Source organism: Triplophysa rosa, linkage group LG13, assembly GCF_024868665.1.
Source record: "Triplophysa rosa linkage group LG13, Trosa_1v2, whole genome shotgun sequence".
NCBI classification, from domain to species: Eukaryota; Metazoa; Chordata; class Actinopteri; order Cypriniformes; family Nemacheilidae; genus Triplophysa; species Triplophysa rosa.
In genome coordinates this window covers 10,612,214-10,632,636 of record NC_079902.1, presented here as the reverse complement: position 1 = coordinate 10,632,636, position 20,423 = coordinate 10,612,214, and the positions used below count along the sequence as shown (strand labels likewise).

The window sequence follows — 20,423 nt, the reverse complement described above, 5'->3', positions numbered from 1 at the left end:
TTTCATGAGATCAACACAGCAATTTCAGATAACAAAATAATATACTGCGTAAATACATGACCCCAAGCAAGCTTGTGAAAGGACTCCCATTCCTTCTTTACGTTTGTCTAAAACAGCACACAACATCGACGGACCACCACATACCTTCACCCTGAGAACATCTGAGAATGTATAGAAAGATCAGGTCATGACCGTAAACATACAGCAACTGAAGATGAGCTCCTCAATTATTAATGACCAGGAGAAGGTGAGATATGAGCATACCGAGGGCGGCTAAGGTTCTCCACCTGTGTGTGAGACGTTTACTGTGTATGTGAAGCATTAGATCAATCTAACAACAACCTCCTGAGCCTTACTACTCCTAGGGACGACGGTCTCATTATTCACCAGACCGCAAAATAACACAAAAAAGAGGAAAACTAGGAGAGGCGGTTGAAAGAACTGGGCCATTTCTGTTATTTTATTATTTCGATGGTTTGTAATTATGTAGGTCATTTTATACCCCAGAGAAAGGAATTTGTAAATCTGACATAATAACACATTTAGCCCCGGTGATGTTACCGAGGTGTTTCTTATCTTGGTTAGCATTGTGCTGATGCATAAGAATAAAGCATCGTGTCAGCAGAGAAGCGCAGAAGTGGGCCAAGCAGGTGGATCTGGCTGTGGTGTGTTCCAGATTTCAGAAGGAACCAGAGAAAAAGGTCTTCTCTCCGTTTCGGAGCCCACCACACTTCTCTCAGTGGCGAAGCAACAAGCATACACTTAAATCATCAAGTGCAGGATTAAAGACTGCATGCAATTAAGACCTTATTTAATTTCCTACTAAATTAAATGTACCTGGTCTTATTATTCATCAGTGCATGCTATTCTAAAAAAAGGTTTGCAAAATATTTTCTAATGTTCCTCATAATTTGCCTCTGAAAAAATCTTTTGGTGTAAGCACGGCTGTGTGGGCTGAGAAACATTATTTGAGACAATATTAGCATCCAATAATTATGAGATAATACAATCTTAAGGGATAAAAATAAGCGCTGCAGTATATTACAGTATTTCCCACTGAATAATTCATTTTATTCAGAATTTGTTTCAATTTCACTTCACTTTCATGTTGGTTTAAGCATAAGGAGTCAGGAGATAGACTTAACTCAGAGTAGACACTATATTTAATGTGAATGGAAGAAAATATGTACAATTTATTTTAAAGTATTGCTGTTTTGTACCTTGGAGTTAAAAACATTGAAGAAAATTAAAAATCTTATTGGTATAAGATAATAATAAAATGTCACCCAAGACCTTTTCAACCTATTTAACCGAACACATTTCACATCCTTGTTTTCATTTTCAGTAATTAAAAATAGTGTCTACCCTAAATAAAGTCTATAACTTCAAAGACAAGGCAAAATCTAGATCTGCCTGTGTGCCCCAGGTCTATTATTTCATCGATACCTCCATCTCTAACCCCGAAATTTGTACACAAGGCTCTGATCACATTTAGCGAGATAAAAAAGCGTCAGATTCAGAAAGACTCTTAGAGTACGCTGTGCAGGAACTCATTCATCAATTATTCAGCGCTTGGGCAGAACATTCTGAGCTGCGATATCAAAGCTTCCTCCCGGTGTAAACGTCCCATGCACTTTTGAATAAAGCCAGAAATCAGTGCCCACGGCTCCATACCTGATGTTTTCGAAAGATGAAAACGCTAACCGGTAATCAGATATGACACTTGAACCGCTGCATCTCCTGTATGACTTTGAAAGAGTATGAGACTGTGTGACCCCTGGAGAAGCAGCGAGCAGTCAGATGGAGACTGCGGTGCGTGAAGGTAGCAGTCGTGTGGGTGTGTTTGTCCCTTAGGCTCAAAAGCAGGACCATGGATGAAGAACTCTCTGGAGAAACACTAAAAGCTCTAAAAGTAGCCCGGAAAAAAGCTCACCAGGAGAGGAGAGCAAATGGAGGAAGTGAAGAGTAAAATTAAAAGATGTAATAACGGAAAGGTTTAGGAAATGAGGAACTGTAGCTAAGAAGTTTGGGTCCTTCTGACTGTATTGCTCAGGGTCCCGTACCTTCATATTAGTGTACTTGTTGTGGCCGCCTGCACTTTTAAGCCCACAAAAATTCTGTCATCATTTACTCACCCTCTTGTCATTTCAAACCTTTATGACTTTCCTTCTTCTGCAGAACACAAAAGAAGATATTTTGAAGAAAGTTGGAAACCAAACAACAGTAGTACCCATTCACTTGTATTGTATACTGTGGACACAAAACCAATGCAAGGCAATGGGCACCGCCGTTGTTACCAACATTCTTCAAAATATCTTCTTTTGTGTTCTGCAAAAGATACATGTTTAAAACGGCAAGATGTTGAGTAAATGATGACAGAAGTTTTATTTTTTGGGTGAGCTGTCCCTTTGATTTTAACCTCCCTCCATAGTAACCCTGGAACACCGAGATGAGTTGAGAAAGCCTTTTCTGCAACATCACATAAAAAAAAAACATTGTAAAAGCTCTCAGCCAATGAAATCCCTCTCTTTTGAAACCTCTGTGAGCTATTTGACTTTGAGATGTAAGTTGTAATGAATCCAATGACTAACACCGGTACACGTGCACCGTACCATTTCATTATCCTTTCATTTAAAAAATGAGAGTATGCTGCACAATGTATGATAAACAATGTTATAACAATTTACAAGTGAAAATTGTGTTTTAAATCCTGATATCTTCTCCTTAAAGCAAGAATGGAAAAGTATTTCTCCTCACGCATTCGGACTGTATGACAAGCACATCATGAAATACATGGATTTTAAAAGGCCCTGATTAAATTTGTAATACAACATATGCCAAACACAAGCTAGCAACAAATAAATAGCATCGAAACTTCATGCGTAACGCAAAAATCGGCAGTGATTTACTTTTTCAGCTGCTTGGAAGCTCAATTCAGCATCAGAGCACAAAAACATCAATGTGTCTGTCACCAATTCCAACAACACACTCTCTACTCAACGTGTCAGAACTTAACCGCCTTTTGCCACCATTATGCTGTCAAGGCACACAGTCCCGTCTCAGACACGCCACGAGAATAGCTTCTCCAGGATTTCCATCTCCACCACTAACTAGTCTAACGATGACGGGAAGAAAGTCGGCCTTGATCTACCGCTCTCCTTGGCGTTCTCATTAGCGCTCAAGAGACGGTGAAGGCCTGCCTCTGGATCTCCACGCCAGCCGCTCTGATTAGCGAGGCTTCTCGATGAGGCTTCACATCTCTTCTCCAGTCTCTTCTTCTAATTACCAGTCGTATTCCATGACGGCGAATGGCCTAAACCACTTCTGTTTTCTGGCATGCAGAAAACAGAATGATGATGAGACTATCCAAAATATCTAATGTATCATGCTTTAAAACGTGCGTGTTGGCCAATTTACGAGGAGTATGAGAGTTTTGGTTAGGAACCTTGTGATTCCAGAGTCAGGGAGACATGGTTTGATTCCAAAACAACTGTCAACAACTGTTTGTTTTCCAAAGGTATAGGGTTGTAAAACTTAGACAGGGACAGAAAATAAAAACAGACAAATCTGATGTTTCTGTCTCCACTCATATTCTGAGTGTGATTCATTGGCAAAAAAAAGAGAAAACATAAAATAGAAAATCTATAGATATCATAATCATTATTAGTATAATTATTATAAAAATGAGCTTTTTTTGTGCTATACAATTTAAGTCCTCAGTACACATGCCCACGTGCTGATTTTGAATTGTTGAACACCGCATACTGTACCTTTGTATATCTAACGATTTGTCCCGCGGATCTCTTTCAATAAACAGAATTATTAATAATTCAAAATTCCAGTTATTAAGTTTTGCGAATCGATCCGCAATCGTTCGAGAAAGAATCCTGATGCATTGGTGAATCAATTCTTGCTCCAGCTGACCACAGCTGTGGTTTCGGCTCTTCTGAGATGTTTACCTCAAACCGGCTCGATAACTGACCCATCACCACTAGCACGGCACATTTAACCGGCCTGGTACACGAACCAATCCCATCAGACTCCACGCACCGGGGTGGGCTGAGCTTCCTGTGGCACACGCAGACAAGCAGAAGTGAATGTGGTGAAACAAACAGGAGAGTTGCTGTCAGAACGGTTTAGTCCCGGCCTCAGATCAATAATCTATTTTCACCCAGCCTGTGATGTCCTGTTTGTCTGGATTACTCCTGCCTTCAGCTGACCCAGATGCCGAGGAGGTGAACACTTTGAAATGAGTTTCTCGTCAAGTGCTCGAAAAACCGCAAACAACAATAACAACAGCAGCAGCCTTTGATACTGCGGCCTTTGAGTTTATATATTTATTTATGCATTTATTAATGTCAACACTTATTTGCTGTTCAGTTTTAAATGAGCTAAAAGAAAACTTGAAATTGTGTTTTTGTGAATTGTGTTTTTGCCTCATGTCCCTCGCATCTTGACTGCTTTAATAAATCAGAAGCAGGGAAACAGGATTTAGGTTTCAAATAGCAAGGTTCCACCGAACGACATTTGCTGGTTCGGATCTTTCAGAAAGCTATGCATTCGAGATCAATACTTGGAGGTCTCCCATTGCAATCGGCTCTAATTGAGATCCGTAACAAAGCGGTGGCGTCTTCTCATCTCGTCACATTCATTTCCTGCCTCCCTGCCTTCGCACAGAATTCAAATTACACCTGCTTTCACGTTTGCTCTCGCCTTCACGTCCGTGTTATAGTTTCAAGAGCAGATAGAGCACCTTGAGAGTCACGAGAGAGTGAGAAATAACTCCACAAACCTTACACTTCTGATTAACAGCCAGACGGAGGTAACAAGATTTCCTCGTAAATAAAGAGCGCTGCGTGGTGGAATAACGCACAAATCTCATTTGCCTTGGATTGACACTTGACGGACAAAGCCCACTGCTGGAGACGTCTGACGTGTTCGGCATTCCTTAAAAAGAGGTGTGCAATTACCGTTCCGAGCTAACGTAACGTTTTGCACAGCGGATGATAAAATCCAAAGCACACCTCATCACCGAGTTGAGAATTGAATCTAGTTAACGCACAAAAACAATTATAAAAACAATGAAGAAGAAAAAAACATATATTGTCCAAGCAATCTTGTTATGTTGGATTGCAGCACATTTCATGCCATTGCCGCATTAGAATTAATCTGACTGCGTTATATTCTTTGTTTGAATGAATGTTTGTTCCCGTAGCTCATTTGGTACGGCATTGTGTTAGCAACACACAGGTCATGTATTCATTCCCAGGGAACACACATACCGATAAAAGAAATGCATAGATTACATCCACTTTAAAGTCACTAAGTGTCTGGCAAATGGGTAAATGTAAAAAAATGGTGCTACAAAAGGTTCTTGACAGCGATGCCACAGAATTAACAGTTTGGTTCCCATTCAATCCATTTAATCAAAGCATCTTACAAGAACCCTATTTAATTTATTTATTTAAATTAAATCTATTTAATTTTCACTACAAATAACCATTTGTGAAACAGAAAGGTTATCAGACATTAAGGTTCTTTATAGGACCGTTTAGCGAGAACGGTTCTTCTATATGGCATCTTTAATTTTAAGACCATAATACGGTAATGCTTTGGATAAAAACCTCTCCTAACTTAATTGTTAAAATAGAGGACAAAATCCTACAGACCTGAACGAAACAAAACAAAACAAAACAAAAAAAACCTTCATAAATCACAAGTAAAAAATGCACAAAATGATCAGAAATGAGCCATTTCACTCACAACGCTCTTTTGAAGATACTCTTGACATGCCCTACGCTTCTCTTCTGAAGTAAGACTTCAACATCTCTCTAAAGGAATTTTCATACACACAACGTCTACAGTTCACACTATGGCTGAACTCGCCCTTCCAGAGTTTAATGATGTGCTCTCTGTACCTCACCCTCATTTCACCAGCCAGACAGAAAACGTTTTGGGCACTGTAATTAACCAGACAAAATCTCTCCCGTTCTTTAGGGCTCAAACGAATGAAAAACATTATGACTAATTACAACAATACCACAAAGACTGCGGCACACTTACTTTATGCAGCAGTTAAGAGAAAGAAACTCTTAAACGGATCTGATAAAAACCAGCTAGCATCGTTTGAAGATCAAAACCACTTTCTATAGGTGTAATATCTGAGAGGGCTGTCTATTCCCACGGGGCCGCTGAGCATCGCCTTCAAACAGATTTCCTAATGACTGTAGAGAGTTGGGTACACCGGGAGACGTCTGTTTCAACACTGATCACTAGCAACATGACTGAGCTCTAACGGTTTATCGCAGCCTTGCAAGGCGTAGTCGGCAGGGAAGTAAAAAGAGAGCTTGGAGACTGAAGGTTGCTCTTGTTCGAGGGTCTTGTGGCATATATCTAGAAGCCCTGAAAACCACCCTCCAGGCAAAAAAGGCTCCTGAGAGCTAACCAGACATATAAATCTACAACCTTAAACACACACACACACTCAGGTATGCAGTTGCCGTCTTCACAATCTGAAAAGGAGTGGGAAGTGAGCAGATGCGGTAGAGATGCGTGGGGCATTAACATTCTCTCTGTTAGGAGGGGGGGCTATTATAAAGCTATAGCCTACCAAATTGCACTACTCGGCTCATCACTATATCCGAGAGACATTAAGAGCTCTTCATCATGTCCAACCACCCATCCACAACCCATCACCTCCATAAAAGCAGACGTATATTTGTTTGCTTTTAAATCAAGAGGAGCTCCTTGTTAGACAGCCTTAAAGCAGGATTACAGACCAAAACAAATAATATGTTTGTCAGATAAACTCTTTCTTCACTCAGATCTAATCAACCATAACATTGATTCTATCAGCCGTCCCCTAGGGACAGTCTTCTCTGGGAATGTCAAGGATGGAGAGGGGGAGATTCTTGTAGACGGTTCTAAAAAAACGAATAAACTTGTATTCAACAATTTCTTTCATCCGTCCCCCATCACACACATTCACACTAATAATATGGTACAACAACCTATTAAGGTCTGGTACCATGATCACAATAGATATTTCGGTCACACTTTATTTTAAGGTCCAATTCTCGCTATTAACAAACCCTTAACTACGACTTTTGCCTCAATAAACTCCCAATTTCGTGCTTATTAATAGTTAGTATGATAGTTGTTAGGTTTAGGTATTGGGTAGGATTAGCGATGTAGCCAACATGCTAATAATATGCATGCTAATAAGCAACCTGTTAATAGTGAGAATTGGTCCCTATACTAAAGTGTTACCGATATTTAAAGCATACTAAAGCAAGTTGACATAGAAACATTGCAGTCTATTGGTTACAAGTCTGTAAAACATAGAGGGGGAAAAAGGAAGACTCAATTTCCCAGAAATCAACGGGATCAACGTTCTTCAGAGAATTAAAAATGCTTGTGGAATAGGAAGCTAGGAATGGAGAGCATACAGAGGTGGCAAAACTAATACTGGGTTATTGGTTTGTCAAACATTCACTGTGCAGGTTGAAATTTCTAAAAGCTCTCTAGAAAAACAAAATGTTTAGAATTTACAGGAAATAAGAGAGAAATGTAAAATCAACTATATGGGTTTAAGTTTAGTCTTGTTCTCTGGCAAACATCATACAGCATGGCACGTTTTTCACTCAGTCTACAATCCTACTGACATATTTTAGAAGACATTTAAGTAATAACTGAATTTATTCCAGTCACAGTTTACCACGAATATCTACAAATTTCCAAAATTGTTCTTTATCTTTTCTGACTTTTCTGTATGATTACAGGTTTTTTAAGATTATTTCAAATGTGCAACACATGAAGAAAAACATTTACAACTAAACATAAATGCAAAGATGCAGACTAAATATCGACACACAAGACTTTTATTTAAAAAAACAACAACATTATTTTAATGACTGTTCGAGGCCAGTAAATGAAAAAATGGGATTTCATTTTGATATTTCCAGGTTTTCCTCCAGGTCACCCCTGTAGACACATCGCTGTGTCTTTCACAACAACCGTCGCCCGCTTTTGGATGTTCTACTAATCTCTCTTGTGCTTCACTAACCTTTTGACCAAAACGATACAGATCTCCATATCCACTTCTGACTTGAAACAAAGCTGTTATAGAAACTAAAAACACAGCAACATCATCTCAGGTCGAACGGTTCATTTACCAGTAAACAGTGTTTGCAAGAAATGTTTTTAACTAGATTAAATGTGGAAAAAGAAATCAAGATGAAGAATTGTGAAGGAGTGGAGGAGAAGAGTGGAGCAGAGAGGAGTAATGGTGTGGAGGGCAGAGCAGGCTGTGTTTAATGAGACAGCAGGAGAATGATTCATCCCTATCAGCTGACCTGCCTGAGATCGATAGCCACAGTCGGCCCAGAGCGCTAATGCCCCGAGCCTCTGTACCACACTCACCTACACATTGAGCTCCATCTACCCACCCACCAACACCTCTCTCTTTTTCATCTCTCTCTCTCCTTTATGCTTTTTGTTTATTATGAATGCATGTTAATGTAAACAGGATTGCATTGGGTGTGTAGTGTTCTGGACCGTATTGAAAATGTATGAAGTAAAATCTTATTTACATCTGAAGTAATAGAAATAAATATTTACGCTAAAAATAACACGCCCAAGCTGTGGTTGTGTGGACAGAGCTTGAGAGTGCCGACTCGTGGTCCTTTCCCAATCCCAAGGCCCTCTCTCCTCCCTGTATTACATCATGTCTCTCCCGCTACGGTCTTGTCAAAAATAAAGGCCACATTTTTTACTTAAAAAAAAAATAAAAAACACCAAAATAAAACAAATATTATTATGCAAAATAATTATTTTGCATAATAATAATAATAATAATAATAATCATTCGTTACATTTATATAGCACTTTTCTATACACTCAAAGCGCTTTACATGGAAGGGGGATCTCCTCCATCCACCTGGATGATGCGACGGCAGCCATATTGCGCCAGAACGCCCACCACACACCAGCTTATTGGTTCATATGGGGAAGAATAGCATAAAAAATTTACTTAAAAGTTATGCTCATAATATAACTGTCAATGAATAAACATTTGTATTAAATTAGACAAACAGAAGAATCTGCACAGAATGTTTGCACAGTATACGAGTTCAAAGATATGACTTTTAGTCACATTTAAGATGAAATAAACGGCTTTGGTCAATTCCATCATGTGCCTTTACTTTTTTCCTCTTTCCTCTATGTCCCTGTTCCTCTCTGCTGCGCACCCCACTAGAGGAAGGGTGATCTAGGTGAAGTCGGGGAGTCTACCTGCAGGATTAGCTGGCATTACATTCTTAATCCTCCAGCCCACGTCCTCACAGAGAGAGAGAGAGAGAGAGAGAGAGAGCAAGAGAAGTAGGATATGCAAATGATAGCGATATGCTTGCACCAAGACTGATAACACACGTATACCATGTGCAAGCAGACGGTCCGCACAACAACACACACATGCACGCAGACACAAATAAGATGCTACCAAACAGACAATTCTGCAATCCTGCATGTAAATGGCCTTTGATGCAACGGCAGAAATGCAGGTCATGAACCATTCATGGTATTACAGGGGCACATGATCCAATACAATTCAAGACACTCGGATGGAATGGATTTTGTCTGACAGTATGATTTCCTCCGTAATATAAAGCACGACTACTGATAGCTTTTCTCATTAGTATTCTATAGAAAGAGCTCTGTGATTTCTCTGAACAGCTGAAGAAAACTCACACACGTGCACACACATGTTGGGTTTCCATGTTTTATGGGGATTTTCATAGATGTAATCACACAAATCTTTCTACATTTCTACATTTTTACATTTCTAAATAAACATCATTTAGTTTGATTTATAAACTGTTTTTCTCAGGGGCACCAAAAAGTCCACAAGGTCAAAAGTGACTTTTCTTTGTGAAACTACTCACTCTCTTGTATCAACTGGCAATTACTTGGATCACCTTGTATGTAAATTTGCTCTGGATTTCGAATCACTGACTAGTAAAAAAATATACAAAAAAAGAGCAAAGAAATGTGATTAAGTGTTTTAAAACTATTTTTTTAACTATTTTTGTTTGTTTACCATTGACTTTCATAATTTAATGTCAACCATGTTTCAAAATGCTCCATGTTTCACTATTCAAGCTCAACGGTTGCTCCCGCATTGTGTCAAGCAGCACGCACAGGTCTGAGATCAGCCTTCACAGCCTTCACAAGCACTCCAAATCAAAGTCCGAGAGCTGAACTCCTGCATGGAACTGGCGGGGAGCGGCGCTGCCCGAATTCATGTCTTGCAGAGCCGGACTGCACTTCCTCTGGCTTTGACAGCACTTACCAGCGGGGCCGCTCATAGAAAACCGCTGCAGCGCACACACTGGCGGAGCAAACGCAGCAAAACCTAGCAGAGGTAGATGGTGTGCGTGTGGCGTAATGTGGACAGCGGGGTGTTGGGCCACCACAATAGCGAAGAAAAGGGGGGAAATGGACTTTCTTCGAGAGAAAGCCACTGGCTCAAGACTTTGCTTCTACCCATTGATCTGTTAGAAATTCAAAGCCCTGTCATTGACAAACCCTCAACTCTGGCGCGGCGAGACGGTGCACCAGGCCCACACATGGACTCCTGGGAGGACAAAACGTAGAAAAGAACTCGTCCCCTTCCCCCACCGCAGCACTTTAGGAACAGAAAAGGTTTTTCTTCCTTTTTTGTGTTGATATTCGATAAGCCAGTAGACCATCTGTGTCCACACCTGCCAGGTTTAAGAAAGTCCGGCAGGGAGAGAGCGTATCTCCGATCCGCAGGAAATATCACTTGGAAAACAAAGCTCCCGGATCCTATGAACTCTTAAATGTTGTTTATTGAATGCGATGGAGTGCTTAGTTCTACGCATGTGAATAAACCTGCGAACACACCTGTTAATACAGTGTGCCAATATGTACGCGTGTGTATGCAGGGGCAGGTGTATTGGCGTGCGCTGCTGAGAGAACTGGCAATGAATGGAGCGGATGGCAGATCAATACCAATCTGGAGACAGCGCAAAGAATGCTAAAAGCACGCTGCTGCTGATGGCACGGCGCCAAGAGGCGGCCCGGTGTTACTTCTGTGCAATCCATGCGCATATAATGCGCACAAACATTACCGAACTTCGCAAATGCACATACAGTCACCCTGGAAAGTTTTTGGACAGTTAAATAACATTAACCTTTAATAAATATAGCACAAACACACTTTCTTAGGCAAATCATTTTGTAAAACAACGTTTTTTAGGTTCCATATTATAAATGATCAGTTTGAAAGGATCAGTTTGTTCTAAGAAAGGGTGTATTATCATTTATTTGCAGCTTCCACCTGGCTTGCTATTTTCTTATTACAGTAAATGCAAATGAATTAAATGCTCAAGTGTGACTTAAAGCTCACACTGTATGACTTTCCTCTTCAGCAGAACAATAAAGAAGATATTTTGAAGAACGTTGATAACCAAACAACACTGATCCTTATTGACTTCCATTATATGGACACAAAAAAGACATTTCTCGAAATATGTTGTGTTCTACAAAAGAAAAAGTCATTTACAGGTTTTGAATGACATGTTGATGATATACAGTATATATATATATATATATTTTATGTTTGGATGAAATATCCCTTTAAGTGTCCGAAAGGGCACAACTTGCATGACACAAGCACGACATCACTTGTAAAGTGAAAATGCACAAATGTAAGTACATACAATATTAATGCAGTACCGCATGAGTGTGTGTATGCGTGTGTGCAATGCCAGATGCGCTCAGTGTTGAAAGGTGGCGTCACAGGGTGATCAAGGATGATGGATGAAAATGCCACACTGCCCCTCATCTCCAAGCCTCTTTGCCCATTTAACTGACTGCCATACCTCAGAGCCAAACACACACACAGATGCAGGAGGCTGGATTTCATGCTGTTATAGTCCCCAAGGCAAGGTCACATTGCCATCGCCTCTCTCCCTGTCATTATTTTCTTCTCGGAAAATAACTCAATACACAATTTTACACAGATCTCCCTTCACTGGCATCTGTCCACCAAACACACACACAGACTTGAGATGCTATATTACGGACATCTCACAGACCCAATGGGTTTCATTCTGAAAGAAACCTAACACTACACAGAAACTTGTTGATAGTAATACATTTATAGACAAACATAACTTGACACAATTTAGCCTTTCAAATAGTGACAACCACACGTTTAACCATATTTGCAAGAACAAAAAATTCCTCATAGAATCTTTTTCAGGTGCAAATAAAAAGCGAAAATCTATTCCCTGAATCCTTCGCTCATTCGCACTCTCTTTGCATTCAATTGACATTTTTTGCAAGCCGGATGCCGTTCAATCTTCAGTCTCATGTCTTCCCGACAGCAGAGCTCAAATTGAAGTCAAAATACGGATGTCAGGTGAGTAAGCAGAGGGGGAACAAGCGCTGGCGGTTAACCTCCCCCACACACTACTCTCACCCCATCAACGGCAGACAGGGTGGGAACAGATCCGACCGAGCGTCATTTTCACCTCTGCTTGCGTTTAGGTGTGTATTCTCGAGTTTGGGTTCAGGTGAGCTTCTGCCTTTCGTCGCATTTGCTCACGTCTGGGTGAAAAGACGCACCGCTGACAGCTGGTCGCAGAGAGCGATCTTTAGGTCGATGTGCGCTGACAGTCGAGCTGTCAGGCGAGTCGCGAATGCCTGGAGGCTTTCCTGTATTAAACAATGACAGAAGCTCAACGGTACTGACGAGCCCGGCATCGGCCACCTGAACCACATGGTCGACGTTCTGAATACCCCCACAAAACGGCGTAATGAGTGCTGGCCGGGGGGCTTTGTCTCTCCGTGCTAGGGCGGTATTGAGTCTCGTGGTCATGAGAGACTGGATATATCTGGAACACAATGAGTTTAATGTATGACCATGAGCAATCGCGGGAACCAGATTACATCACCGGGGAGAGCAGGAGAGATTAGGTGAAGGAGAGGAAAGGTTCATGGGACATGGGGAGGTGTGGAAACGGTGGTTTGCGAGCTCACGTAGCTGCACCGCATGCAGCGGCAGAGCTTCAGCGAGCAGGCAGGGAAGTGATGCGTGAAACTGGCCATCTTGCCAGACAGTCAAACACACACACACACACGCGCACACAAACAGCCGCCAAATTACTGCAGAGAAAATGAATGCCTTTATACAGTATATCCATACCAACAGGAGAAGTCATACTAAACGCAAAGCCTTCAACATAATCGCTCGACCGGTTTAGAGCTATACCATGGTAAATATATCCATGTGGTTATATTATAAATACAATAATAAGTTGATATGTGGTGAGAGGTGCGTGTATTTACATTTATGCATTTGGCAGACGGTTTTATGGCCATAATGGTTAATAGCATCTTTTTTGATGGATGAATGTGTCAATCAAGTTTCAAAAAAGAAAGAAAGAAAGAAAGAAAGAAGTCGGGAAGGGAAGGGAAGGAAGGTAAGGAAAGGAAAGGAAAGGAAAAATGGGAAAAAGGAAAAAAAGAAAAGAGAGAAGAAAAAATAAACATAATGGTGAGGGTTGAATTGGTCATTTTGTTATAATCGTAAATTAATTTCTAAAGTTAATTTACGATTATAATTCACAAGATAAAATAATTATATCTTGATGTGATTTTTGGGCAAACTGCCCATGCAAATACACATCGGGTAGTTGACAAAAAACTGTAAATGTGTCCTATGGTGTGACAGCAAACATTTTGAAAAAAAAAACAATGAAGAGAAATCTCTCTTTTTCTATTTTATTATAAATACATATATATAAAATAATATAATATTGTTTTCTAAATTTTTGCTATGTCATAGGACACATGTAGAGTATATTAGTCAACTACCCACAGACACACGCTGACTATTTTGCGAATTCTTTTTCTTTGTTTTAAGCACTATACAGTACATGTGAGTGTCCGGCAACATTCACAGTGAAGGAGATGACAAGTAAACCAATGATGGATTTAAGCACTTAATTCTCAGAGATTGTCTTTCAGACGTCACCGTGTTCATTATTCCCCCATTCATCTGGCTATAACACCATCTGAATTCAACAGAACAAATGCAGTTTATAGCGACTGACCATGTCTGCTGTGTGTCAGCTTGTGTGAGTCACAAAGGGATATTAGGCATTTGAGTTTAACAGAGCTAATGATTTAACTGTACAGTCACCTCACTTTCACATATGACTCAATTGCATATTTAAAATCTGCCATTATGTGGGCAGAGGCAGAGTTTCATACGGCTTCATATATCGTGGTATAAACATTTAAAATTAAAGTGTTCGAGGCTAATCACGCACATTGTTATTGTGACTAAGCTCAGTAAGTGTGTGTTGACAGATTCTTGTCTTCTGTGGGAGAAAGGCGTGTCTGGTATAAACGTGTGCATATTTGTCAGTGTGTCAGTGCTTATTAGGATCTAAGTGTGTGTTTGTACGAACACACAGCAAACAGATCGGCTTCACAACACGGCTTAGAAAGAATGCAAAAGATGTGGAGACAAACTAAGAAAAGCAAAGGAAGTGATAGTAAAAGCAAAAAATTAGACAAGATGAAAAAGATGAGAAAAGATAGACACTGAAAAGAAGACCAAACAGGAGACGAGACTAAATGAGTTGAGAGAAACTGAACTAAACAAGAAAAACGAAGAGACTAAACACGATGAAAGAAAATGAGATGAGAGTTCATATTAAACAAGAGAAGAAAAGAGACAAAATGAGACGAGAATAAACTAAATCAGAGAAGAGACCAAATAAGACCTGAGATTAAATGAGATGAGAAAAGTAACAAAACAAAACAAGAGAAGATATGAGCCAAAATAAGAGATGAGACAAAATGAGACGAGAAAAGAAACAAAACACGAGAAGAGATGAGACAAAATGAGATGAGAAAAGAAACAAAACACGAGAAGAGATGAGACAAAATAAAAGATGAGACCAAATGAGATGAGAAAACAAACAAAACGAAACAAGATAAGATAGGAGACCAAATGAGATAAGAGAAGAAACTACAGTGAACACGAGAAGACAAAAAACAACAGAGGAGAAAAATTAAGATGAGGGAAGAAATAAATCAAGAGAAGAGACAAAATGAAACAGGAAACTTAACAAGAGCAAAGATACAAAAAAATAAGACAAGAGACAAAAAGAGATGAGAGAACAAATTAAACAAGAGAAAAGACGAGACAAAATATGAGATGAGACAAAACGAGACAAGAAACAAAAAAGAGAAAATGAGACCAAACAAGAGTTGAAACAAATTAAAATTAAAAAGAAATGAAACAATAGAAGAGACCAAAAAAGAAATGAAACAAAATGAGACAACTGAAGAAACTAAACAAGAGAAGAGATAAGACCAAACAAGACAAGAGAAGAAACCAAACAAGGCAAAAAGCATAGTGACTACATCTCAGATGGGTCCGGCTACTAGAAAACTCTCACAACACACACACACACGCACGCACGCACACACTAGAATAATTGTGTGTACATGTGACACACACATAGCACGCCCTCTCTCTGCCTTTCACTCTCATTCTCTTTTTTCTCCTTTTGATGCAATGAGGCTCAGACGTCTGAATTACAACACAGCTTGTCCTCCATCCACCCTGACACCTCCACAGAGACGCAGCAGGCTGGATTCAATCTCCAACTGACCTTCATTCTGAAGGACACAGAAGGCAAAATACATAACCTTTTTCCTGTGGCAGTGAAAAAACAAATGCTTTCAGTGCGATTGAGGACATGCCGCCCTCACCGATCAGGCCAAACCTCCCCCCTAAAACAACTCCACTCAGATTGAATGGAAGACAAGCTTAGGTAATAGAAAGTGCTGAAAAATGAGCAAACGTGTGAAGAGGTCAGTGATTGAAAAAGTGAGACAGCAAAACAGTGTGGACCATCGACGGGCCGTGAGGAGAGCCGGCTACAGAGGATGCGATTAAGCTGTAAATTCTGTCAGTGTAAAGGTCAATCATTGAGTTTACAACCGACGGTTAAACGGCGAGAGAGGAGAAAAGAGACGGAAAGAGTGAAAAACACAGAAAGGGTATGAATGAGAGAACGAGAGAAGACGTGTTCTTCACAAGGTTGAGATGGAAATCAAGCAGCACCCACATCACACAGAGCTTTACAACCATCTGCTCACACACATGCTTATTAGCCTACCCATGACACACACACACACGTACGCACACACGAGCTCTATTCTCCAAGCCCACGGGGGACATTATCATGCTGGCCCCATTAGGAATTCACAAAACTACACACTACTTATAATCGACTAGTTGACTAGTCTGTCTTTAGGAAGACCTAAATAACAAGGCTGACTTCACACAGGTTTTTGCATTAAAAATAGCGTGACGTAATGAAACCGAATGCGATAGAACACGGGGGTCTCGAGACACATTTTTTAAAGTTGCACTTGTGGTGCGAGGAACAAAGAAGTAAGAAAAGCAACATAATGGCCAAAGTCTATTGTCTACAATTGTACATAAAAAAATACTCAAGACTGAACCGAACTGTAGAAAAATATCTGAATAAAAAAAATAAGATCTATGGGTTATGCGAAATAATGAGAACATCATTACATCATCCAGATATATTTGTTAAAGGCACAGTACGTCATTCTAAACCTGTTACTTTCTTACTTCTTTACTTCTTTACACGAGGGCGAATAAATGCTATCATTTTTATTTTGGGTTGAACTATTCCTTTAACCTGCCTACTGTAGTTCACACACACTTACGAAAATTAACAATGGTTTATTAATAGTAACCATATATTTTTTTAAATAAAACCAACCATGCGTTTACTTTGGTCTCTCACCAATAACCATTGTATAACAAAGAATCGTAATTTGTAGTAAAAGTATGGTAATAAAAATAGTATCCAATCGGCCCTAAACATGTTTACTAAACGTTTACTATAATAAAACCATGGTTAATGTTTATAAGAGACAGCGTCTGAAGATCACACCTTACACGATCAAGCATGAAATGAGTAGTCTGTTTAGTGACCACATAAAAAGCAAGCAAAGCGACTCGAATACGTCTAGTCCGTCACACATCTGTGTCAACAAAAAAGGCTTCAGATGTGTTGACGCTGTGCTCTGGGGTTAAATGCACACTGTCGCACCCATCTGTACTACTGGTGCCTGCGTGAGGGTGCGTGCAATACCCTCAGCTTCCAGCAGGAGGGGCTGGTGTCTGATTAACAGAGCACAGGCAGCAGGATCGGAGATGTCAAACAGAGCAAGAAACTGGAGGAGGGAAAAAATGACGGGGTATATATTTTTCTCTAAAATTCTCCAAGTTCTCTGATGGGTTTGGTGGGGGGCGTTTTAAAGGCTCAGACGAGCGGGGCGGTCTGACTGCCGCTGAGCATACAGCTGACTGCAGGGGTCTTGTACGCTGTCTCCTCTCCTTTTTTCTCTCCTTCACAAGCCTCCCAGCATGCCCTGCACGCGCGCATGGCCCCAGGCTGACAATGCGTCCAGAATGACCGTGCTGACACAAGTGCACAAGACAACTCAGGTGCACATGCAATGTATAATATAAATAAAGCTGTCAAACCACAAAAAATCACATGTATTTTTTACAACATCTGTATGTGCATGTTTAGTCTCAGATGGAGCGAGGCATCACATTCTGTCAATCTGAGCTGTTGGAGAAACCACAGAGCACGAGATTGCATTTACACTCCAGACCTTGTAAATGAAAAATCATCACCTACTGCAACAATAATAGAATTTGTTCTTTACCTTTTCTCTGCACTAATGAGATGATAATGAGAGCCCAGGGCAGCAGGGTTAATAGAATCCATATTTTCAATTAAAATCTTTTTCTCGCCCTATTCCTGATGGAGGGTGCAACACTGTCCTAGTCGCCCCAAACAGGCCCCACATCGGCGAGGTAAACAGACCCATTAACTTTCCCCGTCTCTTTATTATTCCTGCACTGTCACAGTCAGTTGTGTCTGATCAAATGAGCTGTCAACATACGTACAGACTCGGGGCCCATTAAACTCCATCCATTTTCGAAGACTTCTATACAGAGCAGAGGAGAGAGTCTGTGAGCCAGTGGCCTTAAAATCCTATCCTGCAATCACACATGAGCACGCTGTTGTCAATCAGAAGTGATTTAGGGTCCTGGTTAGGGGCTTGGGTAGGCTGAGCAGTGCTCTACTTATGTAACAACATGCTAACACACACAACCACAAATTTGACAGATGGTTCTATTTAAGACAACTTAGTGCAAGTTTGTATCTGTTTGTGGTCCCTGGGCCATTGCTAGTGCCGTGATCTACCACAGGATGTATACATCAGGTTTATTATCAACTTCTCACTTTTATTCTTTCTCACGCTATTCTTCACCTCTCTGTCTCGTCAGGCCTGTTTACACGGATCTCTGCTGAGACAGTCACATATGGTGCCCAAATGAAAGAAAACTAAAGTGAAGCTATCTTTAGCATACATGCGAATGTGAGAAAAGTTTTTTTTCGGAGCATGTGCGTACCCTCAAATAAAAAGGGTGAACTACATAAACCAATTTGAAAATTGCTGATAAAATGAATGATATTATAGCAAGGTTTACAATACACACAAAAAACGTGATAATTGTCTCACACGCACACACACACACGTTGAGGTTTTACACAAAGATCGAGATAATGACCGAGGACAGTTCACATCCAAACTGTCACCATGGGAACTTGCGATCATCGGAATACTAAATCAGACAAATGACGGCGCATCACACAATCAAGCTATTTTCCACAATGTCCTCCATCCTAATCACATCCCTTATTTTACCAACCATCTCACAAACATTTCAGTCAGTAAAATAGTAAAAAAGATATCTGTGAACAAACTGCCCCAGGCACTCCCGCCCTGAATGTTGTCTGCCTTTCATCTAAAAACCATCAAAACTTAAAATAAAGAAGACATGTATACCGGTTAACTTCCCATGTTATCGCATTCCCTTAAGACATGGCATCCCCCCAAACAATCCTCAAACGCTCGTCATCAGCAACAACATTCCGCTTACTTTGTTTCTCTGACGAAATGCAAATTTGATCGAAATTGCCAATTTAGGCAGTTTACTCTGGGAGGTAAATTAGGCTAAACTGCAGGCTTGTAAATATTGAAGCGCGCACATGCATGAATAAATAAATGAGAGGGTGGAAGCGTATCAACACATCCATTTGCCGCTGTCACCCAAGTGTCACTCATCTCATCCGCTGTCGTACCACATCAATCTGAAGTGCCACGCGCTTCTACGAACAAACCAGCAGTTAGACAACCTTAAAAAGACGTTTCACAGACGTTAGCGTTTGAGAACAGATCTGAGCTTTCCAATGAACCTACACTCTCTTACCTGTGATGCCTCGCCTCCTGTAGCACATACAGTCAGCAGAGATGATGCTCTTTGAGGTTATCTATACAGTGAGTTTTAAAGTAGTTTCCCCACATCCCCAGCCCTGTACGTTCTCATAAACAAACACACACCAACATACGTTCTCCCTGACACAAACGTTCTCGCTCTCTCTGTTCTGCAGTGCTCTATCTCTTACCAGTCTCTTGAGAGAGCGCTTTAGCTCGACTGCTGGTGTTGCCCGAGTGATGCATCGCTCCTAGCGCGTGTCTTCCCCTCTGTCTCTCCTCCTCTCCACTCTTGTCCGAGCGGTTCGGACGCGTTCGCCCGGCAGTCTCTCTTCCTGGCAGGCGGCAGGAGTGAAGGGGGCGAGGGGCTTCAGAACCCAAAGATGAGGAGCAGTTATGCCCTCTCAGTCTCTGCACGTCCTCTCTCGCACAACTTTACGCGCATATGGCACCTTCGCGCGGCGTACTACTCCACGAACCGGCACGCTGAGGAAAGGTCTCAAGGTAAGCGGAGAAGATTCAGATGAGAGGATGAAAGCTGAAGAAAGGAAACAGATGGGCAATAGAATTCTCTCAGCATGGAGAGAAGAATGAGAAGGGCTGTTCCATCCTACATCTGCACATGACTGTAGCTCCGCACAGACTCTGAGCGCTAAGAATTATACAGCATCGCTGAGAAACGAGAGAGAGATAGAGAGTGGGAGGAAGATCAAGAGAGAGAGAGAAAGAGAGAGAAGGGGGGAGAAAGAGAGAGAGAGAGAGAGAGAGAGAGAGAGAGAGAGAGAGAGAGAGAGAGGTGGGGAAGAACAGGAGCGTGGGGTAGCAAGGATGAGAGAGAGCGGGGGAGGAGGGGGAGAGTGAGAAAACGGAGGGCTTGATGGCCAAATCGACGGAATGTGACAAAGCATGTTCATCAAAGATAGACGAGAGAGAAAGAACGAGACAGGTTGCGCCTGTTCTTCAGTCTAGTCGAGATGGGAACG

At 41.0% G+C, this 20,423-nt stretch overlaps 1 protein-coding gene across 13 annotated transcripts in view; it reads right to left on the bottom strand.

The window, feature by feature from the left end:
* Positions 1-20,423, bottom strand: part of tenm2a (teneurin transmembrane protein 2a) — a 429,048-nt gene that overhangs the window by 132,609 nt on the left and 276,016 nt on the right. For 2 of the 13 annotated variants that reach the window (XM_057348987.1, XM_057348990.1), the window contains exon 1: positions 19,632-20,071. The exons of the other annotated variants lie outside the window; for them this stretch is intronic. In XM_057348987.1, the coding sequence (XP_057204970.1) occupies positions 19,632-19,686 (55 nt within the window). In that variant the 5' untranslated portion in view covers positions 19,687-20,071. Of the gene's footprint in view, positions 1-19,631; positions 20,072-20,423 lie in introns of those variants that run through there. 13 annotated transcript variants of the gene reach the window in all.